General features: G+C 36.8%; 1 protein-coding gene across 2 annotated transcripts; it reads left to right on the plus strand.

Annotated features, from left to right (window-relative positions):
• The first annotated feature begins 1,208 nt into the window (after positions 1 to 1,208).
• Positions 1,209 to 21,403, plus strand: usp10 (ubiquitin specific peptidase 10). Of its 2 annotated transcripts, XM_038303468.1 has the most exons (15): positions 1,209 to 1,471; positions 5,970 to 6,038; positions 6,202 to 6,247; positions 6,605 to 6,664; positions 11,450 to 12,679; positions 14,179 to 14,270; positions 14,377 to 14,486; positions 14,572 to 14,630; positions 14,718 to 14,821; positions 15,150 to 15,249; positions 15,509 to 15,686; positions 16,341 to 16,506; positions 18,084 to 18,228; positions 18,415 to 18,480; positions 18,856 to 21,403. In XM_038303468.1, exons 1-15 carry the CDS (start codon positions 1,451 to 1,453, stop codon positions 19,041 to 19,043), a joined length of 2,634 nt encoding a protein of 877 aa, XP_038159396.1. In that variant the 5' UTR covers positions 1,209 to 1,450; the 3' UTR covers positions 19,044 to 21,403. The 2 variants fall into 2 exon arrangements, with proteins under 2 accessions (XP_038159396.1, XP_038159397.1); XM_038303469.1 differs by lacking the exon at positions 6,605 to 6,664.
• Positions 21,404 to 27,546: the final 6,143 nt, after the last annotated feature.

Consider the following 27,546-nt stretch of genomic DNA (forward strand, 5'->3'; position numbering starts at 1 on the left):
TCTCCAAGTAGAAACTCCTGGAGCCTCCTTTAGTCAAAAACATAACTATTAGGTAAATTGTTGACTCTAAATTGCCCTTAGGTGAGGGCATCTGTCTGTATATTGTAAATTCTCAGCTGCTATTGAGGTCTCTTGAAGGCGATTAATATTGTAGTATGGAATATGAAGCCTGACTTTATAAAATATTGCACTTGAATGAGTAGAACAGGCAAAGTTGTTCAAAGTAAAATAATACATTCAAAACTGTCATGGACCAGTCAAATTAATTATGTAATGCAGAAAAGAGGAAGGTGTACAAGCATTATTGAATATTGTTCATTATTTCTTTGTTGTTTTCTCAGTTGAACTAGTTGAATCACTTGTTCTTTTTTAATTTTAATTATGTAGTAGTTGTTTTGTAATACACAAGTGAAAATAATTAACAAAAGTTACAAGTTGCTCAAAATGAGGTGGGAAAAATTGTTGTGGGATGCCCATATAGAACTAATGTGAAAACAATACATAATATTAAGGTGTGGTTAACAGTAAAACACAAACTAAAGTTATTTCTCATAAATTTATTATGGTCTCAATCACATTAAATTAAATCAAGTACCTTACCAACTGCAGTTTTAAAACGGTAGTCCCTTCATAAGAGACATTGATGTCCCTTGTTTTTTTTTACATTTCACATATTTACACATTTTACATATTTTTTTTCCTGTTTTGTGTTTTTCAGTAACTGTGTTACATTTCCTCATATTGTCTAAAATATTTACATTAATGTTCTTAATTATTCTACTGTATGGATAAAGACAACATTCCTAGATCTAGAAACAATGAGTTCTTTATAAGGGATTGTACTAAAGGGATTATTATAAAATTAACTATAAAAGTAAACTGTTAGCTTAATGTATATCCTACTATAAATTAAAATCCAATTTGTATAAGATAAAATACACTTGTTTGGCATAAGTAGCCCTGACCTAGGGGCCCTATACTATCCTAAATCCAGACTTTATAGTGAATAAATGTAAATGCTGGCTTGTCAACTTTAAGATTACTTTTGTGGGTATAATCTGAATAAAATATTTTTTTTTATCTATTCTCATTAAAAAGTACATTAAAAAGTACAATACCACAGATCAAGCTATGAGTGAGGAGAGCTAAAGGCTTTTAATTTGAAGGTTGGAGTTACCCATCTCCGGAAGTATTTGCCGTTACTCCCAGGGCTCACGCTGCCACACTACAACCGACGGAAATGGCGGTGACGGCCAGGCGAGCAGCGTGAAGTGCTGATGCATTGCATGGATAAAAAAAATAAATTAATCCCGACAGCCAGTACATTTTTGGGACAATTGACAATGATGTCGAAGTAGAGCAAAATTGGTAGTTGTCATTATAAAGTCATCCAACCCTCCCGGGGAAGTTTTCATCTCGTCGGCGGAGGAGCGAAAATCTCACCGAGAGCATGGCTTCTTCCAGCACACAGGTAGCTAAGCTAGTTAGCTCACTTAAGCTAGTGCAACAACAACAACTCCAAATTGATTTAGTGTTACCGTTATTTTAAGGCTTAGCAGTGCCTTTAGTTAGTATGACATTTAGGAAAGTCGAATTAATTGAGCTTGTTTTTTCAATTGGTTAAGTGTTATTGTTTAAAAGATTAGAGTAGTCCTAATCCTATCATGTCATTGAAATTATAAGTCCAGAAAAGTGCTTGCTAATGCACCCCCACCCCCACAGCCTCATTGAAACAAGCAGCATGGCAACGCTAGCTAACAGGCCCCATGTTCCTTCATTCAATTGAGCCAGCAGTGGGTCTCGCTGATGCTTTTACCTATCTGGCATCCAGTTTATACCCATATGGGATATAAACACGCATAATCCAACCCTCATAATGATACGTAAATAAATCCTCTAGATGTCATGAGATATTTCTTAGCAAAAATGAGTGAGAAAATGCTGCGTGTTTGCATGGCCCACCTGCTCAGAAATGAATTAGGCCCTGTTCTGTGTTTTTATTTTTCTAAACATTCTTAGGTATTTAAATGTTATTGACTCTTTGTATTTAAGACGTATAACAATTTCAAATATAGTGTCGCATGCTAGCGCTTGCCTTTTCTTTAGCACGCGCGTGACAAGTGTTAGCTGCTAGCAAGCTAACATGTTTGCACAGGTGGTGTGTTCTGCTGTCATCTAACTAGCTACCCATTGGACCAAAGCGTGGGGTTTTGCCTTTTCAGCTTGTTTTCTTTAGAAGGTTAAAAAGTGAAGCTTGATTAAACGTGTGCTCGCCTCTTTGCGTTGCTGAGCAGACAGTTTATGTTTGTTTAACTTTAGATATCGGTGACTTTGCAAGTTTGGAGACATTTGTGTAGCAGCTAGCCGTCAGCCGAGAAGGCCCAATTTGAGGAATGCAGGAACTTGCCGAGTCTGAAGTTTATATTCTAGTTAAGATTTTTTATTTGCTATGACATTAAGAAACACTAATTGCCGGATAAAATAATAACCCGTTTTTGTTTCATTTTGTTTTTGATAATTTTTTTAGAAGCATGTAAACTGAACAGGAAAGGGGAAGCTTCACTTTACCGAATTTCTGCATTCTTTCACTATTTTCCTTCCCCCATCACTAAGCCTTTCTATAAAATAACTGTTGAAACAAAAAGTGAAACAGACCCAAGTTTCTTTCTTTTATATAGTTTCACTATTATCTTTCTAGCTTGATCTCACACATTTAAGGGGTCTTTGTTGAAAAGATTTGTTTGCTCAAATATCAAGAGAATCTGTAGATATGGAGCAGTGGTTGCTCTAATTAATGGGCAAACAAGTCAGCAGGTTTTAAGATCTATCTTAATTATATTTATAATTATGGTAAAAAGAAATGCTTACACCAAATAACTTGTTTAAACCTGTCACATATGTTTAAAAAAGTAAGAATAAAAGAAACTTGAGGACAAAAGCTTTTAAAAATATTTATTTTGGCAGGCATTTTTGAACAGGATATTCTGTATGTTTGTTTTTTTGTTGTTCTGGGAGACAAAAGACATACAAGCGATAAGTTTCCAAAAACAAATAACTTGGTGAACGAAGGGCAAAACGAGAACTACTGCACCGACCTCAGTTGTCTTTTGGGATGATTCCTAGCAAACAGGTCACGCTGGAAAGTCTGAACTTTGCAACATTTTAGCTGCAGATGTCATCTCAGATTTAGTTATGCATACTTCACACTAACCTGTTCATGCGTCAGCTTGCAAATGACCTCGAAGATTCACTGAAACCTTCATTAATTTGGACAGTTATTTCAGACACACCTTACTAGCTGCTTTCACTATCGTTCTATTTTTATGCCCTTTCTTTCTTTCTAAAATGATCTCTGGTGGAAAAAGCTTAACATCCCATTAACTTTAAAGCTTATTGGTTTAACTTTTAGACAGCTCATCTTTTGGCTTGTTAACAGCTATGACATTCAGGTTTACCTTTCCTTTGGAACCATAGTTTCCTTTTAGATGATTCTTAGTTGAAGCATATTTACTCTAATCCACAGTAGAGTAGAGAGTTTTATTTTCTAGCCAAGTTAATTATATTGTGCTACATTTAATTGGCTTCAAGACGAAATGTTGCTAGGAGCTCTGTCCTGTCAGATCTGTGATACTTTTGAGATATAAGTTGTTAATCAAACTGATCATTCAGCTGGAGGGAATATTATTTTTATTGGCAATAAACAAGAGCCTGTTAAGTGGGGTGACTCTTCTGCATTTTATAGCCTGAATATGTAAAGCCATTGAAACAGTGTTGCTAGTTATGAGTTGATAGCTTTATGAAATTTTCAATATCCTCCTATAAACCTATCATTATTTCCATTTCTTAAATCATACAGATGACTTATTTGTTCTAAGCTATTGTTCCCACCAACAGAAAGGGGAGCTCAAAAAATCAAAGCAGCATTCTTTCTGTTGTGAGTGAATGAGCTGTCCTGAGGCTGTTGGATTATAGCTGGCTGTTTGTCATTTGTAGTGCCATTTCAGCAGTGTGGGCCCTGGATTGGGGGGGATTGTATGCAAAGAGTTAAATATGCTTGAACTGCACTTTCTTTTCTCTGTGCCTCCCCTTTTCATGCATCTCTGTTTATTGCTGTAAGATGATTAAGGGCATGTTTTCTGAGCTGGTTTCCCATGTTCTTAGTTTTGTGTCCACATGCCCATGTAATAACTCGAGTTGGCACGATGGATTGTTTCATCTGAAGTCTTTTTTTCTGTCCAGTGATTAACTCAAGTGTCAGGTAGCCGGGTTCAATAAAATGTAAAGTCAGGAAATGGAAGCAGAATGACGCCCCCCCCCCCCTTTTTTTTATTTTTTGGTGGTTTACAATTTAAAAAAACTTAAGCTTTCTACAGTGAAAGGGAATGTTTTTCCCCGTCTTTTTGGCTTTTTGTAAGTTAAATCTTAAATGAATATTTTCACAGAATTATTTCTATACCTTCTTATTTTGACTTGTGATGGGTTAAATTAGTCCAAAACTGGCAAAAGAAACAAAACAATTCTGTTCACTGTAGTTTTACGTCTTTGGCAAATGTGACCAGATGTTTTCCTAGTTATATAAATTAAAGCATACTGCCCTTCCCCCACATATTGCTGTCCACTGTATTCTTTCCATTTGAAAGAAGCATGTCTGTATTTCTCTTTATCTTCTTTATTATGCTATGGAAAATAAAGATGGCTACTCTTCACTCTCTGAACCTGGGTGTTCAAAAACTGTAGTTACTGATCAATGTGACTTTTAAGCAGCCCACTTAAGGCTGGCTGCCCAAGCAGACATTCCTCCACTTTAAGGTGTTAATTCGGTCTATAGCACGTTTAAGAGTAGCAAAAAAAGTATAATTTTCACTTAAAGATGGGTTCTAAACATTATAAATTGTTATTTTGTAGTCTTAAGTTGGAAAATTTAATGAAAAATACAAATATTGCTAAGCTGTGGTATAATTACACCTTTGTTACAGAAACAAATTTTGCAATAAGGTATAAATGTTTGTGGGGTTTTTGAAATATAGGTTATGGTTAAATATAGCTTATGAGTTAGTTATTGCAGGTGACGCAAATGAAATGTAAGAAACCAGAAATGTCTGGTTTGGGATTGCGGCTACAGCTGAGCATTCAATGCCTAAACAATATTGATATGAACAAAGCTATTAATCATACTAAGAATTTTTCCTGAGTTTCCTGTAATTGTGTCTCTATAGTTTAAAACATAACCTGACAAAATAGTTTTAGTACTAAAGCAGCCAACCCCCCCATGTAATTGTAGTCAACAGAAACGGTGCTGTCCTTTCTGCAGGTGACACAGTTGTGAGTTTCTAAGAAAGGTTCATATTTATGAGCCACCAGCCATGATGTTATCTTAAGTTGCTGAATTATGTTTTTAATTATTGACAGGGTTCTGCTTTTTGTAAGTGAACAAGTGTTTTACACCACGAAAGTTATAACTGAAGGTTTTCTGTTGAAAAGTCTATAAATTGACCCATAATCCCATTTTTTTGTCTTGTACAAGAGATAAACTTGAATTTTATTGATGGTTCATTAAAATTCGGTTTCAGCTGTTTACTCTTGGTTTATGTATAACACAGTGTGACTCATCATTTCATTTACCTTTGCTTAAGATATGATAATAGTATTTGCTTAATGATGAAAGACTCTATAGCAGCCAAAGTACTTTAATATCTAACAATATGCAGTTTAAATGTTATCCAGGTAACAGGCTTTTACAATCACTTAAGTTGTAAGCTGCTTTCCTGACTTTTAGCCCCTTTCTTTGAGGTAATATTTTATATTTGTCCTGTTTTTTGTTTTTTTTGTACAGTTTGAAAGGTTTTTGAAATTGAAGATAAACTTAACATTTACATTTTGTAGTTCTTAGTCAGGTTTAAGTGATGTAATATTTATAGATCACAAGACCTAAATCTAAACTAATGGTTTGATTGATTTTTCTCCCTCAGTATATCTTTGGGGAGTTCAGCCCTGATGAGATCAACCAGTTTTTCGTGACGCCTCGATTTTATGTTGAGGTAAGGAGAAATAACTTGCATTGGTCATTTAAATTGTGAGTAATATAGGAATATGTTGAATTCATGGTTGCATAAAATGCTACTAAAATGTCCTCACTCAACATTTCCAAATGTATTTGAATTTGTTTGCGTTATGTTCATAAATTTTGTTTATTTCTTACAGCTTCCTCCATTCAATGACAAGGTTCAGTGTGTTAATCAGTCTTCAGGTATGTATTTTTCAGATGTTTGATCTTGTTTTTGGAAGTTACAGCATTTAAATAATCTACTTTCTCTCTAGCCAATGGTTCTTCATTTAGCTGAAACCCATTTTTAATCGTTTTATGACTGTAAGATTTAAGATTAGGCTCCCTCATGATTTTCTTTTTATTATTTTTTTATTTTTTTAACAAATTTTCACAAATTTGCCTCTTGGAGTCGGTTTTAAATCGCTCAAGTTCTCAAATTATTTTAAAAATCAAACGAGTTAACCCAGCTTTGAAATGTTAGAACATCCACCTTTATTTCAGTGGTGTCCATTTGCACATAACTGCATTGCCTTGTCTTGATTTGTATTGATTATTTAGGAAGTTACTGCACTCCTGCTGTGCCTTTTATTATGGAGTCTTTGGGACTGCAGGTTTGCGGTGAGTTGAAAGGGCTCACACCCTGCGACTTGATTGGTTGATGTACATTGTTTCTGAGAACTACAAGTCCAAGTTTCAATAACTGGTGGCTTTCTAAACTATGCACCTTTTATCCTTTCTCTTGCCTGTTGGTAAACTTTTTAGAGCTTTGCATGCTCGCGATACTTGAAGTATCTTCTTTTGCATTCAATGCATATGCACCACTGCAGGGCATCAGATTAACTGAAATATGATTGAACTTTCATTTGATCTAACAATCATGGCTTATTCATTAGGGGCATAGTGATGGTTTCTTTACATGCTAACATTTGCCTATAAAGGAACACCTGAATTCTAGCCAGGTTTACAACTGAATGCAATGGACTCTAATGAAGAATGATTTCAGTAACACTAACAGAATATCCTCTAATCCTTAAAGAGGAAGTATCTTCCTTTCAATGCCCTCTTTATTTCTGCAGAATATTAGTTTATTTATCGTGACCTATAAGCTAATTAGTCACATGAAGGAATTTCCTGATTTGCTTTTACTAATATTTCCTGTTTATATTCACCCTTGCGCCTCTTGCTGTGTAATGATTCTTAATATAAGGAGATTTGTTACTTTAGGAACTGTTTTACATTGTTGATTGAGTTTGTGATGCTTTAAACTCTGTCCAGAAACATTTAAAGATTAATTATACTTTTAATAAACTGTTTTTGTTTTATAAAAGAATATCCCCTAACTTATAAGCTTTTTAAGTGATAAGTTTTTACCCTGTGTAGTTTGACTATTCCTTAAATATAAACTTATAATAAAATGCATAGTCTACAAAAAATAAACAATTTTCTTTACCATCCAGTGAGAGATGGCTCTCTGTTTCTTAAATGGGTTTACCCCACTTTTGGCAACTCCATTTTAAAACGGAATAAAATGAGGGTCAATGCAACGTTTGGTATATGGATTGCAACATCCAAAAGTTGTCAGCAAGTTTAATCTCAGAATAAACAAGTGTGCTTTTAGGGGTTTGGTGCTAACATGGTCGCTGTGGGTAACTGCCAAATTTGTGTAGAAAAAAAAATCTGTTGAACTGGATGAATTCAAGACAGACATTTCCAATCATAACATGGTTAACTATTTGGAGAAAATAGAAATTCAGGTGGCAGAAAAACACCCAATGTTCCTCCAAATGTAGGCAACAACCCAAGTAATCCACAAATATACAGACATTAAAGCAAAATAGCCAAAAAATGAAGTTATGGTTGGAAAATACAGGTGCTGGTCATAAAATTAGAATATCATGAAAAAGTAGATTGATTTCAGTAATTCCGTTTAAAAAGTGAAACTTGTATATTATATTCATACATTACATACAAACTCATATATTTCAGATGTTTATTTTGTTTAATTTTGATGATTACAAATGACAACAAATGAAAATCTCAAATTCATCATATCAGAAAATTAGAATATTGTGAAAAGGTTCAAAATTGATGGCCCCTGGTGCCACACTCTAATCAGCTAATTAACTCAAACCACCTGCAAAAGCCTTTAAATGGTCTTTCAGTCTAGTTCTATAGGCTACACAATCATGGGGAAGACTGCTGACTTGACAGTTGTCCAAAAGACGACCATCGACACCTTGCACAAGGAGGGCAAGACACAAAAGGTCATCGCTAAAGAGGCTGGCTGTTCACAGAGCTCAGTGTCCAAGCACATTAATAGAGAGGCGAAGGGAAGGAAAAGATGTGGTCGAAAAAAGTGTACAAGCAAGAGAGATAACCGCACCCTGGAGAGGATTGTGAAACAAAACCCATTCAAAAATGTGGGGGAGATTCACAAAGAGTGGACTGCAGCTGGAGTGAGTGCTTCAAGAACCACCACACACAGACGTATGAAAGACATGGGTTTCTGCTGTCGCATTCCTTGTGTCAAGCCACTCTTGAACCACAGACAGCGTCAGAAGCGTCTAAAGAGAAACAGGACTGGACTGCTGGTGAGTGGTCCAAAGTCATGTTCTCTGATGAAAGTAAATTTTGCATTTCCTTTGGAAATCAAGGTCCCAGAGTCTGGAGGAAAAGAAGAGAGGCACTTCATCCACGTTGCTTGAAGTCCAGTGTAAAGTTTCCACAGTCAGTGAGGGTTTGGGGTGCCATGTCATCTGCTGGTGTTGGTCCATTGTGTTTTCTGAGGTCCAGGGTCAACGCAGCCACATACCAGGAAGTTTTAGAGCACTTCATGCTTCCTGCAGCTGACCAACTTTTTGGAGATGCAGATTTCATTTTCCAACAGGACTTGGCACCTGCACACAGTGCCAAAGCTACCAGTACCTGGTTGAAGGACCATGGTATCCCTGTTCTTAATTGGCCAGCAAACTCTCCTGACCTTAACCCCATAGAAAATCTATGGGGTATTGTGAAGAAGAAGATGCAATACACCAGACCCAACAATTCAGAAGAGCTAAAAGCCACTATTAGAGCAACCTGGGCTATCATAACACCTGAGCAGTGCCACAGACTGATCGACTCCATGCCACGCCGCATTGCTGCAGTAATACAGGCCAAAGGAGGCCCAACTAAATACTGAGTGCTGTACATGCTCATACTTTTCATGTTCATACTTTTCAGTTGGCCAACATTTCTATAAATCCTTTGTTTTTATTGGTCTTCAGTAATATTCTAATTTTCTGATATGATGAATTTGAGATTTTCATTTGTTGTCATTTGTAATCATCAAAATTAAACAAAATAAACACAAGTTTCACTTTTTAAATGGAATTACTGAAATCAATCTACTTTTTCATGATATTCTAATTTTATGACCAGCACCTGTAGAGGGCATAGAGAATGAATATCAAACACTAACAGAATGTATTTTACTTTTAAAGAAAAATGTATATTTTAATATTTTCACTTTTTTCATAAAGTTTATAGAGAATATGTTCTCTATTTATAGAGAAGGATTTAAAGCCTATATTTCCATAACTTATTGATGATGGCCTACAAATGAGGAAAGCCTAAAGGTAGTATCTTAGAAGTTTAGAATATTTTTTCTTCAGCATTGGAGTCTTATGCAGCAAGTGTGTATAAGATCCTTGCAGTTGAGCGCCTCATTTTGTTCTGTTGAAAAGTTCCATCTGCTCTCTCCAGCCCCCTCTGATGATCTCTACTTATAAAATTTAGTTGGAACATGACATTTTTGATCTTCGTTTCCGATCCCCTTTCAAACATCTTATGAGGTGCACTGGGCTTTTGCCAGGTTAGGGTAAAATTATCCCCTTTCCACCTGCATGTTGTAACTCCCCAACAGAGCTTTCTGGAACATTTACAAGTTTAGGAATGCAAAGCAGTCATTTTACTGTTTTGCAACAGTAAGATGCCTTTGTGAAGGTTTCTTTGCTTTTAGCAGTTATACCAGTCTGTGCAATACTGATATTCAGACTTCTTTTCATGGGTCTTCAGTTAATATTAAACAAGCTTATTGATTTCACACTGAAAAAGTAATGCTTTTAAAACACTGACAGATTTCAGAGGGTTGCTTGGCTATTGCTGTGTTTTTGAGAATCCCTCTTTTTAAAGGTTTTAAATGTGCATTTTCTCGATATAGATTGTTGGACTTATGGAAATGCCTTTATATGAGTGGATTACTAGAATTGATGCTGACCCCTATGTCCCTTCAAATTTCTCAGATTTAAACTGAAAAAGATCTTGGCTCGTACAGAACCCGTAAATGGATAAAAAGGTTAGACCGTCTGGTCCCTTTCGCAGTTATGGATTAAACATAGGGGTGGGCAGTGATGCAGTATATAGTGCAATATAATTTAATGTAATAACACTTTTATCTATTTTATACCTTACTATTTATGTTTACAGAATTTCACTGATTTTTCAGATTTTTATGTAGTTTTGTTTTTTCTTTTTTCTAAAACAAAAATTTCCTCAAATGTTAGGGGAGTTTATGAACATGGACATTTTTTTATAACAGTTATTTTTATAACAGTTAATGTTATTTGTTATAACATTTAAGTACAGGAGTCTTTTCTGGAGATTCTTGGCAGTATTTCTCAGGCTTTGGTTTTGTTCATATTGAAATTATATCGAATTGACTGAAATTAAGAAATTGATAGTGATATACATATTGGCCATATTGTCCCAATCCTATAAAGCACACTCTATTGACTCAGGGATTGGTACCCAGAAGGATTTAATCCAGCATCTTTAAGCAATTCAGATGTGGTTTTTTCTTCATAAGTCAGTAATTGGCTTTAAGAATTTATTCCACAATTGTGTTTGCATTTCCTCTTTAATGCATTTACTTGAGTTTGATAGTCAGAAACTACCTCAAGTGAGCATAGAATTTATTAAGTTGATTTGCATTTTATGTTCTCCTTTAAACTTTTGTCTGCATTAGACATTAATGGAAACATGTCTGTGGTTTGCAAATCAACCACAGTGAAAATGCATTTTGCGGGTGTCTGTGCAAACATTAACAACGGATGCTAAGAATTGGGGAAGAAAAATGTATCCATGAAACCCTAAAATAGGATTCTCTTATTGATAGCATGTCCCAAATATTTTTTAGCGTCATATGACTTCAGCAATATTAACTTTCACATAATAGATTTCTGCCTTGTTGAACATTTTTGCTGAATTAAATCAGAATCAGGCTACTTTTTAAATGGAATAAAAGTTGCTGGGACAAAAAACCAAATAAGAAAAATTATTTGCCTCATTTAAGAGGTGTTTTTGTGACATTGAACTATATACCGACTAATAATCTGTATCTTATAATTGATATATTTTCTGCAGCAGAAGACTGTCAGCACATTGAATTTGGAGTTGATGAGGTGATTGATTCCAAACCAGCTGAAGCAACAGATCCTCTGTACAAGGTGTCGAGTAACCTCAACCCCCAGGCTCCAGAGTTCATTCTGGGATGCCAGACGTCTCTGAAGGCTCAGCAGCTGGCTCCTCCAGAAGCTGACGCCCCTGATGGAAGACACTTTAATTCGCTGGATGGGCCTGATTCTGAGGCGTCAGCCCTGGACAATCACCAGTCCTGTCAGGATATGGATGGACTCCCTGGCAGCCTGGGACAGCGAGAGAGAAAGAAAAAGAAAAAGCGACCGCCCGGGTACTACAACTACCTGGACGCATCAGCTGGTGGAGGCTCCAGCAGCGCAGTCACCTCGGATGGTTCTCCTGTGACGGCACTGGTGAATGGACATGCACTTGGAGGCTCACACAACAGTTCTGAGGATGTGGATTGTAAGGCATTGTCAGCAGATGAACTTGTTACCCCTGGACCTGCTTCCACTGCAACATCAACAGCGCCTGTCTTTGCTTCCACATCCATTGCCAATCAGAGGACTTGTGATAGACCTGGGGACTCTTCTTTAGACTTAATGGGTGGGGCTGCCTCTTTATCAGATGGTAACAATGCAACGTTCTCTTCTTCGTCGTCCTCCTCTCAAAGCAGAGAGATGGTGGATGCATCAAGGACTGCAGACCAGCAGCTGGAGCATTTGGCTCTACAAAGTGCTGAACTTTCAGATCCCCCTCACAGCCCCCTCTCTAAATCCCCTCTTCCTCCCTCAGCCGGTGTGACCACCCCCTCTGTCCGCACTTCCAATTTGACTACTGAACTAGAGGAATCACAGGCAGCAGATACTGGAGTGGCCAATGGACTAGAAGAAACCAATACTCCTGTCAGTTCACAAGGACACAAAGAAGACTGTGACAGTGGCGAGCAGGATCAGCCTCTTAGCCCAGACTCTCTGATACAGCCTTTAGTAACAGAGCAGGCGAGCTCTCCTGCACTTCCTGCTGCACCAACTGCCAATCTTCCCAAATCTTGGGCTAGCCTGTTCCACAACTCAAAGCCTCTTCCTGGCAGCCCTCAGGCCTTTGTAGAGGTAAAAAATGTTGTGGAAGTTGCATCTCCCTCTCCTGCAGTGCCAGAGCAACCTGAAAAGGTTGGGGAGATTAAGGAAGGTCCTGTCCCTGTATCAGAAGATCCAATGGCCCCAAAACTGGCAGGTATAAAGTTTTAAAAAGCTCACATTGTCTCAGAACTTTTCTCGGTATTCTGTTTATTTGTTCCACTGCCTTTTTGAAGGAGTTTGGAAAGTAGAAAGATGAAGTTAAGGCGATAATACTAATTGATTCTCCCAGTGTATTTGTTTTATTTTAAATTTAAAAGGAACCAAATGCATAAACTAGACGAACACTAGATGGCAGCACTGTCTGCTGCATATCTTTGAGATAGGTCATGCATTATATTTGTCACCCAGTTTGCTCCATTCACAGAGCATTAGAAGTAGGTCAGGAATGCCTTCTGGGCCTCACCCTGTGAGCAATTGTATGTTTCGACAAATTTAACAATATGTTTAACATAAAAATGGTTTGCTTTATATGCGAGTGTAACAGCATTGCTGTCAGCACATGGTTGATATAAATACAGGAATTTTCCTTTACTTTAAAGTAATCCTCCAAAAACTGGGTTTCTAAACCCAGAGCCATGTGTTGCATCAGCTTACGCTTGTTTTGTTTATTTTTGCAGCCACGTTGTTGCCACAAGTGGGTTTACAGGCAGCCAAAACCTGAATCATAATGTTGCTTTTTAGTCCTTCACCTTTTAGCTGTGATGTTTATTTTTTATTTGGAAAAAGACAGATCTTCTTGTAAATCACAAACATGAAGCCACAGGCCAGCTGTTTGTATAGTCTATGCTGCAGGTTCAATCCAACAAATTATTTTGGCTGCAGCAAGTTGGTTTTCTCAGCATAGAATACAATTCCAGAATGATTTATTAGGAATTTAATAAAAAGTCTGTGAGCCAAACATTTTTCTAATGAAGCCAACGGTATGATAAATCTTATCCCATATTTTTTTTTTTTTTTTTTCACATATGGCTCATAAGAGGCCTGTGCTGATATCAATAACAACTGTATAAAAATATATGATAGAGATGGATATAGGTATATGTGCGTGTGTATATGTTTTTGTATGTGTAATAACTGTTATTGTGTTTTGGGTTGTTGAATCACCAGTTGTATCTAAACCACTGTAATTACTTTTGGAAATCTAGTATAGAAATCATCCACGTTTCCTTGGGGGCTGTGTTGTTTGTTAATGACAGTCTCCCTTCCTAGGCGTGGTACAGCAAACTCTTGCTCTTATTCAAATGGTCTCTGCTGACATCAGAGCCAGGAATAGGAAAAGGAACAATTGTTTCGGAATGAAAATTTTATTTTTCTCCTAAAGTATGACGATACATTATATATATATATATATATATATATATATATATATATATATATATATATATATATATATATATATATATATATATATATATATATATATATATATATATATATATATATATATATATATATATATATATATATATATATATATATATATATATATATATATATATGAGACCTCACTTTGATATTATAAAATCAAAGTTTAAAGTTTTTGTCTTTCTGTTTCTTGAACCTTATTAAAAAAATCTCTTTTTGAATTTGCAGAAATTATTGAGAATGTGAAGTTGATACATAAACCAGTGTCTTTGCAGCCGAGGGGTCTGATCAACAAGGGAAACTGGTGCTATATCAACGCTGTATCCTTTCACTGCTCTGTTATATGTACATGGTTTTCTATTTGCAGCATTCATTTTTTTTTTTTGGTACCATAATCTGTTTATCTTCCTGACTCTGAACTCTAAGACCCTTCAGGCCCTGATTGCCTGCCCACCCATGTATCACCTGATGAAGTCTCTTTCTCTGCATAATGAGACGCAGAGAACATGCACCTCCACACCCATGATAGATAACTTGTAAGAATCTCTTCTGAAAATTGATTGGTTCTATTTTAAAATGTTGCAGTGCGAAGTTTCACTTTTATTTTTTTACCTCTTGCAGCGTTAGGTTGGTGAATGAGTTTAATAACATGCCTGTGCCATCAAAAACCAAACAACAAAGTAAGTTTTTTAGATACTGCAAATGTCTTTTGGATAATTTGCATTCACTTTATCCGATACGTTCATACATCTGTTTTAACTTCACAGCTGTTGGTGACAAAGTTGTAAAAGACATTCGTCCTGGTGTACCTTTTGAGCCAACTTACATTTACAGACTCCTCACTCTCATCAAGTCGAGTCTCTCTGAGAAGGTGAGATAAGCTGCTTTATATTCATTGCACAGCAGTGTGTCAGAGCTTTACTTTTAGGATAACACTTTGTCTGGAACAGAAAGTACTTGAGGATTTGTGTTGCAAAGACATATTTTTGTGTAATTGGATAATTTCTGGGAGAAAAACAAATCAGCATCACATACGCTGACTCAAAATGCTCATCTATTTGATATTTAACCACCCATCCTGCATGCTCTTCCTATCTGTTTACCTCAACCAATTAGTGTGAGAATGTGTGCGCATGTTGTGGTTTTCATTAATGAAGTTTGTCAGCAGGAATTCTTTATTACTTTTTTTTTTTTTCTAGGGCCGACAAGAGGATGCAGAGGAGTATCTTGGGTTTACCCTCAATGGACTCCATGAGGAGATGCTGGCATTGAAAAAGCTAATCTCGCCTCAGGAAGAGAGTATGCAACCTTTTAGATTATGGGGGAATTAATCTGTGTTTTATTTAACTAATTCTTGGAATTGTCAGTGAGGCTCTAACTTTTGCTTTATATAAACTGAAAAGGCTGTTGTTCAAGTGCTGATTAATGCCCAAAAGCAAATGTAAACCTTTCTTTTGTAAAGAAAGGTTCTAAAGTGGGGAACTGGGTTCTTGAATTTTTCTTTTGAAAAGTTAGGAAAACATTAAAATGCATTTCATATTTTTTTTTCTACCGGAAGCTCCCACACCCAATGGCCCAGAGTCTCAGCCAGGTGGAGAGGAAGATGGAGCTGATAAGGAGGAAGAAGGGAGTGAAGACGAGTGGGAACAAGTGGGTCCCCGAAACAAGACTTCAGTGACTCGTCAGGCGGACTTTGTTCGCACTCCCATCACGGATATTTTTGGTGGACACATCAGGTACATAAGCATTTGCTGCAGTGGTTCTTTGGCCTCCATGTTCACTTTCCCTGTATTTTGGTTGATATAACAAATTGCTTTAACATCTCCAGCTTAAATCCTTTTTTATTGTTGTATAAGGGTCTCGACAGCAGGACATTGAGCTGCCATCAACAAATGTCTTAGCTTGAAAAATAAACTGGAAAATAAAACTAACGTCTGCCCACTCTAATGATATGTTCTTCAGTGGTCTGGTCTTACTCAATTCTTTTACACTTTTTAACTGTCCCTGAGAAGGTTATGTTCTCAGAAATGTTTGTGGGGCCAGAGAGAGAGGGGGGGAATTTAAGAGAGGTTTTATCAGACCAACTTTGAACACCAACCAAGCTTGGCTGTAATCCACACTCTTAAATGTATAAGTGGGAGTAATTACTTTGTCTTGAGTTGCTGCAACAGTTATTACACTATTATCTACAAAATGTTTAGGAACCATTATTTTTAGCTTTGATATTTGTCATTATCAGCTTAGTATAATAATCCCCATTTAAAATAAAAAGTCTGAAGCTTTAAAATTACTCCTTGAACTGGACTATACTGCTCTCATGAATTTGCTCTACATTTCTGCGTTATTTCTTTCTTTAATGTAATTTATCTATTTTGGCATATTCTCAACAGATCTGTGGTGTATCAACAGAACTCTAAAGAGTCAGCCACTTTGCAGCCCTTTTTCACCCTGCAGCTTGACATCCAGTCTGAGAAGATCCGCACAGTTCAGGAGGCTCTGGAAACGCTGGTGGCCCGAGAATCTGTTCAAGGCTACACCACCAAAACCAAGCAGGAGGTGAGGAAAATGTGTTCTCAAAACACGGGTGTACGCAATATTCTTTTACATGTTGTATTCGATTACAGAGCTGTTTTCTACAGTGGCCCTGAAGTGCAAACTGCAACTACAAATCTAAAAGCGCAACTACATTAAGGAAATCGCAACTACATAAAGCAAAGCGCAACTACATTAAGAAAAACACAATTACATTAACTTACCGGAAAAGGTAGGTACCAGTGGGAAACATGAGACATCGCTGAATGGACGACGGTGCCGTTTGACCCTTGAACCGGAAGTTGCGTCGTCTGAACAGTCCAGCTTCTTTTAAGTGTGTCTTCAGTGTACGTAAACTAACTGAAATTTTGTGATTAGTCTTGAGCATATCCAGTATCACCTCGTACGTATGTCCTGATTCAAAATATTCCTGGATAAAGGCAGCTATGTTTGGGGCACCGACAATATCCATGTTTTCAAAAGCCGCAGCAGGCAGAATGACTTCCGGTTCAAGGGTCAAAAGGCCCCGTCGTCCAATCAGCGATGTCTCGTTTCCCACTGGTACCTACCTTTTCCGGTAGGTTAATGTAATTGTGTGTTCCTTAATGTAGTTGCGCTTTGCTTTATGTAGTTTTGTTTTTCTTAATGTAGTTGCGCTTTGCTTTATGTAGTTGCGATTTCCTTAATGTAGTTGTGCTTTTAGATTTGTAGTTGCAGTTTGCACTTCAGGGCCACCATAGTTTTCATAGCAAAAACCTTTTCTTTATAAAGCAGTTTTTTAAAATGTGAAATTATTAAGGTTATTTGTATTTTTTCTTGGATTTGATTGAAATGTATTAAATTTGTAATTTGACAAAAATTCTGCTATGATTTAAAGAGTTATTGTAGTTTATGCATAATGAAAATAATAATTAACTCTGGTTGAGATCAGATTTAAGACAAAAAATATTTGTAATAAATATGACAAAAAGAAGTGTTATACATTTTTTTAGCTTGAATGTTTAACTTCTGGTTCTAACTTCACAATAAAATAAAGAAAAGAAAATATTCTCGTCACAATAAGAGGTGAAATTTGCACTTATAATGCTTTTCAACCGTATTATAAAAATCCCAAGCCTAGAAAATTCTTCTAAATTCTAACACTTTAACAACATCCCAGTCAATAAAGTTTCACTTACAAATCTTAGTTGCTTTAAATCTAGATGGACCTACAAATATTGATTGAAAATGAAAGCTGGTACTATAAGTGATGCAAAGAATATCTGCATAACAGCTGTAAAATGGTTCTTATGTGAATTTGTGGGTGTAAGCAACAGCAGATAAACTCACCTTCTGAGAATGAAAAACTGATCCGTGACCTGTTGGTACCTAGAAAAAGATCGAGTGATTTATGAGACACTCAGAGTTTTGCATCCTGTTTTTTTCAATATAATACTGTTTTCTATTTCAATCATTTTGCTATAACAAAGTCTTGTTTTCTTTTAAGCTACACATAGTTTAAAGTTCTTTTTTCAAAAAACAAAACAACAATATGTATATGAAGTTTTTTTTGCTGTACAACATGCGACTTTCATCTTTTTCATCTTCTGGTTTACTTCTAGATTGAGATCAGTCGCAGGGTAACTCTAGAAGAGCTGCCACCTGTGCTTGTTCTTCACCTCAAAAGATTTGTCTTTGAAAAGACTGGAGGCTGCCAGAAACTGACAAAGAACATTGATTACCCAGTTGACCTTGAAATCAGCAAAGGTATGAATGGACCCACACTGCAAAGCCTCTCAGGACTTTTTTTTTTTTTTAAAGTTAAAGTTTGACGTCAAAGTTTTTGTATTTGACATTAAAGCTGCTGCTGCTGCTTTATGAAATCTTTAACATGGTCTATTTAGTGATTTTTATTTTTTCCCCTGTGTTGATTTTTTATTTTATTTTTTTCAGATCTGTTGTCTTCTGGAGTGCGAAGCAAAGTTTTGAAAGGCCAAAGAACTTACAGGCTCTTTGCAGGTTTGTTGCTTTTATATAGATCACGTTAACCATTTAGTGAAGTAGTTTTCACCGTGGAATGCATTCATTGTCATGAGGATGTCTCTTCCTCTATCACAATAATGCTAAGTATTGTGATAAAATAACGATAAGAATTCCTCTATCACAATAATACTCCCCAGGCATTTTTCACATGTTTGTCAAAAATATCCATCAATATGAAAAATCAATTTTCTAGAATGCAGTGTTTGTAGGATGTCATGGGTGAAAATAATATATCTCTTTGGAATCCTGAAAGAATTTTGATTTATAAAAACTAGTAAAAATGTGGATTTATTGCACTTAGCTTTCTTTTTCTAAAACTTGTAGTCTGATGCTTTTCTCCATCTCCAACAGTTGTTTACCACCATGGAAACAGCGCGACAGGCGGCCATTACACCACTGATGTCTTCCACATTGGTCTTAACGGCTGGCTGCGCATTGACGACCAGGCGGTCAAGGTCATCAACCAGTACCAGGTGTTGAAACAGACAGCTGAACGTACCGCCTACCTGCTGTACTACCGCCGTGTGGACCTGCTGTAGAGACACCCTTTCACGTCCCTGTAAACAACTATAGCTGAACACACACACACACGCTCAAAATGCACTTGCGACAATAAAGTGCTTCTACATACACAACAAAAACACACCAAACTAATGAACAGGAACACTGCCCGACTTGTTCTCTTGCAAGATTTTCCTCCTCTTCCCTGCTTTCCAGAGAACCAGCTTTTCCGATGCCTTTTTCCCCCCCCTTGTCACCTCTTTTATTAGTTAATTTCAGAAGAAGAGAAGCAAGCTGCATCCACAAAGATTTCCCTGTGTCTGCTCTCTTCTCTGTTCACCACTGCGTTTGGATTTTTCTTTTTGTTTCCCTTTTAAACCAACAAGGAAAGACTGTCGAACAGACAGTTGGGTGGGGGGGTTAAAAGGTTGGAACGTGAGACTCTCCTTGAACTGAGCCCAAAGCTTGGCTCTGGCAAACGCTGAATTTGCATAGGAGGAACTGTCAATCCATACACTGCAAGTGGACTGAAGGGGACAATCTCTTCATATTACCTTTTTTTTTTTTTTAATGAAGCGACCTAAAATATCAGTGTTTGCCTTTTACTGAAGGAGAACTGTCGGCCTTGAATTAGCAACAGTTTCAAAGCTTGCCGTTTGCCGTTGTGCTTTGAAAAGGCCCAGCACCAGCAGTATCACCAGTCTCATCCCCCCCAAAATACCAGATTGTGTTGTTCTGCCCCCACCACCACCTCCTTTCATGTTCTCACTTTTATGATGCTTTTAAACCTAGGTACAACTTGAGCCATAAAAAAGAAGAAAGGAAAATGGGTGGTGACAGCTTCCTTGTTTTTGAATGATCATTTTCATGGGATTTGGGTTTAGATAAAGAGTATTGTTGAAAAATAAAATCTATTATTGTGCTTTAGAATTTAATAACAAATAAGCTTCTGTGCACAAGAAAAAGCTGATGAATACCATTTGACAAATGCATATTTTACACATATTTGGATTTAGATGTATAAAAAGAGCTAATAAAAAAAAAAAAAATGTCAACTGAAAACGTTTTGGTTCGTAAGGACTGTCCAGATTTTAAACACAGTTCCTGTTCTGGAGAAAAAAAGCAAAGTGATCAAGATAGATTCCACTGCAAATCTTACCCTGTTTACTTTTTTTCCTTTCCTGTTGATGTATTATTTTTTTTATTCAATTGTCAGTTATTCACTTGTGTGCTTGAGGAGTTAAGTGTACTGAGCAACAACACCCCTTTCCTCTTTAGTGGGAGCTCCCTTCAGTTAATTGTATCTTTTTGCTCTTTCCATTTTTCTTATTGTTTAGATGTACTTCTCTTTCCCCCTTTGGGGGAAGAAAAATACTTGCATTGGAATTTGTTTTCAGAGAAACTGAGCATTCTAAAGCACAAGGAAAAAAATAAAATTGATAGTTCTTTGCTTGATATTTATTTCCTTTTTTGTCTTTGTTTTCACTCCAAACCCATTTCATTCCAGCCACCAGTATCACCATCATAGTCCAACACATAAAGTGTTTCTGCACGAGTCTGAAATCAAATTTCTTTTTCTGTTTTATGTGAACTTGGTTTTGGACACACATGACTTTGGTTGGTAAAACTGTATACAAGTAAAACAGGTTTGATGTTTTTTGTACCTTTACTGCAGGGTAAAACGGTTTCTGCCCCTTTAGAAATATGGTTGTTAAAAATTAGTTGCCAACCCATTTTTGTCAGATATACATCCTATTTAGGCTTGTAACAAAATTTTAGATATCCAAACTGAGCATTCGGTTTCATTTTTCATTGCTCAATTAAGTCCAGTCTCTCAAAGTATACCAAAGGACAGCATTATATTGCCCCTTCTGCCTTTCATCTATTTCTTTTGCCTTGTCCCTTCGACATCATCCTGAATCATTGCACACAGCGATCCATTTCACATTGTTTAGTTGTACTTTTGGCTTTTTATGTCCTAAAAAACAACACTGTTATTTTGCATATTAACCAGTTTTTATTCAAAGAATGTTTACCCCTTGGGGACTTGAATTGGACACCTTGGGTTTTCTATGGTACACTTGTATCTCTGTCTTGTGGGCTGGTATGGAAATCTGCTGGAGAAACTCTTCAGTTTTTTTTTTTTCTTAATGTGTGCTTCAACCCCCTTGTCTGCCTGAAACTGTTGGGATCTTCATCCAGAAACACAATCTGTTTATTAATTTGAAGCCTTCAGCTTTCTATTTTGTTTATTGTTCAATAAAAGATTGTGCAAAACAAAAAAGTTTGCTAATCAACTGTAGTCTGAAACATACCTGCTTTCTTATGACAAACTCTTCTGCCGCTCTTGACCTTGGACTGGCCAACACAATGTGTACAATAAAACAAATGTTCTAGATTCTTGGTCTACCGCACATTTTTAATTGCCTTCTCCTTGTATGTCTATATGTGTAATTGTCTTTGTTATACCTCCTCTTCCTGAGGTTCAAGCTGGCTGCCTCTGTGCCCACATTATTTGTTGAGGTTGTGGCTGAGCTCGACTCGCTTTGCTGTAATGAGAAGCAGACCCATGACAAGAATTTGCCATCTAAGGCTTTTTTGACCTATATTCTGTTTTCCTTCCTTGCTATAGCTTGACTCTCTATTGGCTTATAGCCTTACTCTTAAACTAATTCAATGGAGTAATGTTAGTTTTTGTGCATTTTCAACTGGAGGTTCTTCAGAACCCTAATCCTGAAAAGTTTGAATATTATTATGCAGATGTTGATCAACAAACTTTTTTTTTTTGGGCAAACCTTTATATTGGTGCATTACACGGGTCGTTACTGAGATGTGGACCTGTTAAAACTATATAATATAGGCATTTAATACCTGCCAGAGGCCTTAGGGATGAATTACCGCATCTGTGCAGCAAGGCATGGAAGCTATCCACCTGCAACACCACTGAAGTGTTGATTTTTCTCCTCTTCTTGGGAATTCTAAAATTTTTCTTTGGGGCATTGGTCAGCTGAGATTCTTAATCAGGTGGTGGTTATGCAATCGTTAAAGCTGGTAACTTTGGTTGTGTGGGGAGGTCCCAAATTGCTGGAGTTTAAAGAAATGGGCATTTTTGTCTAACTTGTCAGCAAAGCGATCCATGAAGTGAACTAACATTTCCTGGGAGAACGCTGCTTAGACCATGGACTTTTTAAAATGGTGGACTGCTACCAGTTGATTACATCGCACCCCCAATTCATCACTCACTAGAAAACTTTACTCTGGAGTTTAGAAAATGTGGGCTCCTCTCAACTCTATTCTCCCTCCAAACTCTGGGATTTCGTATACATATATGTATTTTCCCATTTTATCTGAAAAGAGGATATTGGACCACAGAGCAGTAGTCCAGTTGTTTCTGTCTGTACCCCAGTTTCAGATATTTAATGAGTAATGGAATTGGTGCTTCTTGAAGCAGTGTAACAAGGTTTTGTGATTATAAGCGTTTTTCTTAAAATTTTTAATAACTTTCATGTTGATTTGTGAACCCAACGATGGCCATTCTAGGACAACTAATAAAAGCATGATTCAAGTTTAATTCATGGTCCATTCAATCTGCACACATGGAATAAATTCATAACTTTCATAAAAAAATACAAAGTTATTAACAATTGAGCTTCAGGTCAAACATTTTTCAGATATTAACCAAAACTATTTATTCTATCTGTTAAGACGATCGGTGCAGACGCTGATCTTGTCTATCATGGTGAAGACAGCTGAGCGTAAAAGCAGTGCTCTCCATTTACCAGTCAGTCTACCCATCTACCCTCACCAATAGTAATGAAATCTGGATCATGACCAATAGAATAAGATCCTGGATACGAGTGGCTGAAATGGGCTTTTTCCACAAAGTGGCTGTCCACTCCCTTCTAGATGGAGTGAAGAGCTCTCCATCCAGGAGAGGCTCAATAGTTGAGCTGCTTCTCTTCCACATTAACAGTCAGCAGATGTGACTTATACATCCTGTTTTGTGATTACCCCTGAACACCTTCTTTGGTGTTCCATTCACGTTCAATTGAGAGGAGGCCCAGGAGAAGACCCAGAGGGACTATTTATCTTGGCTGGCCTGGGAATAAACAAGTGTCTTCAGTAAAAGGCTTCTCCACATCTGGTGCAAGACAGATGGATACAGATTATTTTAATAATCTGTATCCATCTGTATGATATCCATAATTAAAGGTTTTTCCTGCCTACAGCTATCAACGCCTACAACAACTGGTTAAAAAACAAAACATAAGATACTATACTGATAAATTTTTTTGAACTGGATGCCTTGGGCTTACCCCAGCAGACCTAGAAGAGGTGTATGGGTAGAGGGAAGTATGGGAGTCTCTGCTGAGACTGCTGCCCTTGTAACCCAGTCCCAGATAAAGCGGAAGACTACGAGTATTGGTACATTTGAAATAACCTTTGATGCAAATAAATTTGCTCATGATGAAATGTAGAGTTTTTGTAAGCTGTAAACTCTGATATGTTGGTGGTTCAAGTTGATTTGGGCTATCTGAGAGACTTTCCTGCAAAGAGCCAGAGCAGAAGCAGGATGGCTGGGCATTACTCCAAATGAAAGCACATGGACCTACAGAGTAATGTGCTTGGTACTCTGTGTGCCAGTGAAATCTGTCTTCCAACACCACCTAGGAAGTATGTGCAAATTTTCTGTGTACTCTCAGCATTTGGGACTGGGTCCTAAATTAAGAAGAAACGGACTCTGTTCTAGGTCCTTTGTTAGAAACTGAAAACCAGCTCTTTCATCCTTTTTGTGGAAAAACCTGGTCTGTTTTGGAGAGACATCCATTTTACTTTTATGGTGCAGCTCAACTTTCATAGAATCTGGCCATAAGTCATCCAACATCCTGATAGCCTCTGATGACCAGTCATTTTAAAAGAGGCCTTTTATGTCTGCTATCTACTATTGATAATGGCTTCATAAGCCAAGCCTGGCTAAAGCAGCTAGAGGATCCTTATCATTAAAAATATCTACTACTCACCTCTGATGGTTTTGGGTAAGTTGATGCAGAAGGCATTATTTGTTGATTTGAAATCATTCAAGGTAGTGTGTTTGATGCCCATTAACTATTTTGTTTTTGTTCAATATACTGTTTATATTAATTAAAAACTATATGAAAAACTACCAATCTAGTTGGTTAAACAAATTTTGGTTAGATTAACCAATATAATGGTCAGAAAGTGAGCAGTCAATCTGTTTTTGATCTACCATTTGAATTGGTTAACCTCAAAAGCCAACATCAATGGTAACTAATGGTTTATTAATCTGACTGTTTGGTTGTAATCAAATATAGTATGTAATACCTATGGACCTAGTGGCGACAAAGGTAATGGATGCAGGAGTTTGCCTTGTAACCAAAAGGTTGTTGGGACAAGCCCCAACACTTGCTTTCTATGTTGTTGCAGTGTTGCACAAATGAACCAATATTTTTGGTAAAAGTGAGCATTTTATATTGGTTACTACTTTTAGCAATGTAGATTTGTTAAAAATAACTATCATATTAGATCGGTTTGTTAACCAAAATATTTGTTGGACACATAACTACCAACCGATTGGTAAAATCAAACCATTTTATGGCAATATTGACCAATCTGGTCAAAATCAGCATTATACCTGGTTATTCATGTGCCTTAGCCTTGACTTTAAAGGATGGTATGTAAATGGTGCTTTTCTAGTCTTACTGACCACTCAAAGTGAGTTTACACTAAAGGTTACATTTGCAGATTTGGATTTAGGGCCTTTTTAAGAGCACTTTGACATCTAATAAAAGGAAGCTCTACTTAAACCCCAAATCTACCTTTTATCACAAAACCGCTTTCTACTGATCCAGTCTTTCCTCAGTTTTTAAGTATTTCGTTGTTAAAAATCTGCATGGCAGTGCCGTCTTTAAAAGGCCCATGGAGAGCTCCGTGTGGTCAAGGTTGATCTTTAAAACAGCATTTTGAATCCCACTTGATTAGGGTTATATAATGTTAGGTAAACAAGGTGATGTTAGAGTTGTGTAACCCTTCTAGTGTCTTCCGGGCAAAACTGAGTTTCCATTTGGCCTGTATTGAATTATACATCGGGTCTGATGGAGCTATGAGTAACAGCTCTGAGAAGAAAAACATCATAAAAGAAGTTTTAAAACATAGTTCTTAACATCTGTCAGAACCTCACAATGCAGTTGTTTTTGCTGACTAAGTGGATCTGGATGTTAATATTTCAATATCTCAACTGTTGCTAAATTTTTTTTTGCTGATCTTTTTACTTTCTTCTCTGTTTACTTTGAACATCATGCTTTTTTACAGGTGTGCACCATGTTTTTTTGTCAAGAGGGCCCTATTCAAGTGTTAAGCCCGTCCAGCTCATATGTGTTCAGTTACTTTACTTCAGTGCATTCTTTGCTTGGTCTTTAGCCAGGCGGCTTGAAGGCCAAACATGGTTTGATCAGACTGGCCTTCAAAAGGTGGCTTCACAAAGAAAAAAACCCTCCAAAAAACAGAAACATTTTCCATATTTAATTAGTTCCAGCCAAGACAGAAACCTAAGATACAAAAGAATGCTTATCAAACAGAGCAGATGGCCATATTTAAAACACTTGGAGCATAGTTGATGACTCCAACATACTGTAAGACCAACACTACCCTGTCTGGAATCTCAGGAGGATAAAAGTATACTGAGAGCCACAAAACCTATTCTGGCAGCTTCTCTATGGGAAGAAAAAGTTAAAGGTTCCCAAGGACTAGCCATGGTACAGTATGCTGATGAAGGTTCTCAGTCATCCAGGTCATAGTCATTCCGTAAAAACCCCCCACCCCATCACAGAGGAACGAGGGACCTACCCGCTCCAGCCGGTGAACAATACCTCTTTAACGACCAACCCTTAACAATCATGGACAGGTTTCAGGTATTACAGGAGACAATCCCCCCCTTAATGACAATCCCCCCTTTAACGACCGACCCCTAGAATCATAGACAGGTTCAGATATTACAGGCTAACGATGGAACTGACGACCCATTCATCGGTTTCCATTGCATGTTTCCAAGCGATACAAGGCGTTGTCTATATAAGACTCAAACTCACTGCGGATCCAGACATTTGAATTGAGAAAGCTTCCTGGAGAGGTGGCGAAACGTCTTCAAATCTTGATAACCAAGTCCAGTGGATATTTTTTGAATTTTTACGGAATAGCCATGGTACAGTACCAATGTAAAAAGTGGGCAAATACAAGGTAGAAGAAAAGCTAACAACTAACCTTATCCAGAGAGTTGTATGAAAATTGGTCATCTCCTCACTCTTTTGTCATCTATATCTTTTGTATGAACAAAGCAGTTTATTTTTTTTATCTTCCTGAAAGAAAAGAAAAATAATTTTTCATTTCCGTATAAATCAAATTGGTTCCTTCTCTGAGAAAATTGGCAGAAATTTACTCCTGTAAATATAAGAAGCCCATTTCATATGTTGCTGTTGAAACTAATTGAAATGTAGTCAGTCAATTGCAAATGTGGCTGGTAACTACGTGTATATTTGGTTGGTTATATTTTCATGAGTAACTTAAAAGAAGGTACTTTTTTTGTCTGATCACACTTTACCTAAGTAACATTTCTGGCTACCCACTTTGTAGCTTGTTTTTAAAAAGAAGATACACAGGAGAGATCACGCTTTTAGTTTAGGTGAGACCTTTTTAATTGGGTAATTAATAGGTAATTTTTTCTTTATATAATTTGCTATTTGCTAAGCCTTCTGTGTGATCAGGGGTTTAAGTGATCATACAATAAATGGATATACTGTATACTGGTGCCAGAAGACCCATACCCTATTTTAAATCAACTATTGGTTTCATAAGTTTTAAAGTGAATATATTTTATTTGAGGTTGTGTTTCTTTTACCTGAATTTATTATTGTGTAAAAATTATTTGTATATGTTTTCCATTTCATTCTATCAAAGTGATAATTTGCTTATAACTCTATATGATTTGCAACTTTACACGATGGCAACAGTTTACTTTAGTGAAAATATATTGAAATAGTTCTTCTCTTGAGTAGCCTACCTTGTTTTTGGTACTTTAACAGGCTCTGGTTACAAATAGGATTTAATACAGCCAACCAATTAGTAATATTGCTACAATAACATACTAGAAAAAATTTAAAACAGCACATATAGTGTGTTCTTTTTTTTAAATAAGGCTGTAAACAATTGAGGCGAAGGTTTTTTATTTGGCCATTGGTTTCTCCTCTGTAGAATACTGTACGGTTAAGTGGAAGAGAGGAAAGTAGCAAAAAAAAGTTGAAGTAACAGAGATAAAAGCAGGATGGAGAACACAGTAAAGCAAAGTGCATTTCCAGACAATATCCAGGACAGCTGTTGTATTTCTCATGCTAAGTCCATCTTGTTTAACGACCATGTCATGTGTCACTGCTATATTTGCCTGAACATTATTATGACCGGATCCCACAGAGATACAAAGGAGTATGGTTAAGAGGAAAGTGAGTGACATCATAACAAATGTTGCAAGCG

This window comes from Cyprinodon tularosa, unplaced genomic scaffold (genome assembly GCF_016077235.1).
Source record: "Cyprinodon tularosa strain WSP-4 unplaced genomic scaffold, ASM1607723v1 ctg510, whole genome shotgun sequence".
In the NCBI taxonomy this organism is placed as follows: Eukaryota; Metazoa; Chordata; class Actinopteri; order Cyprinodontiformes; family Cyprinodontidae; genus Cyprinodon; species Cyprinodon tularosa.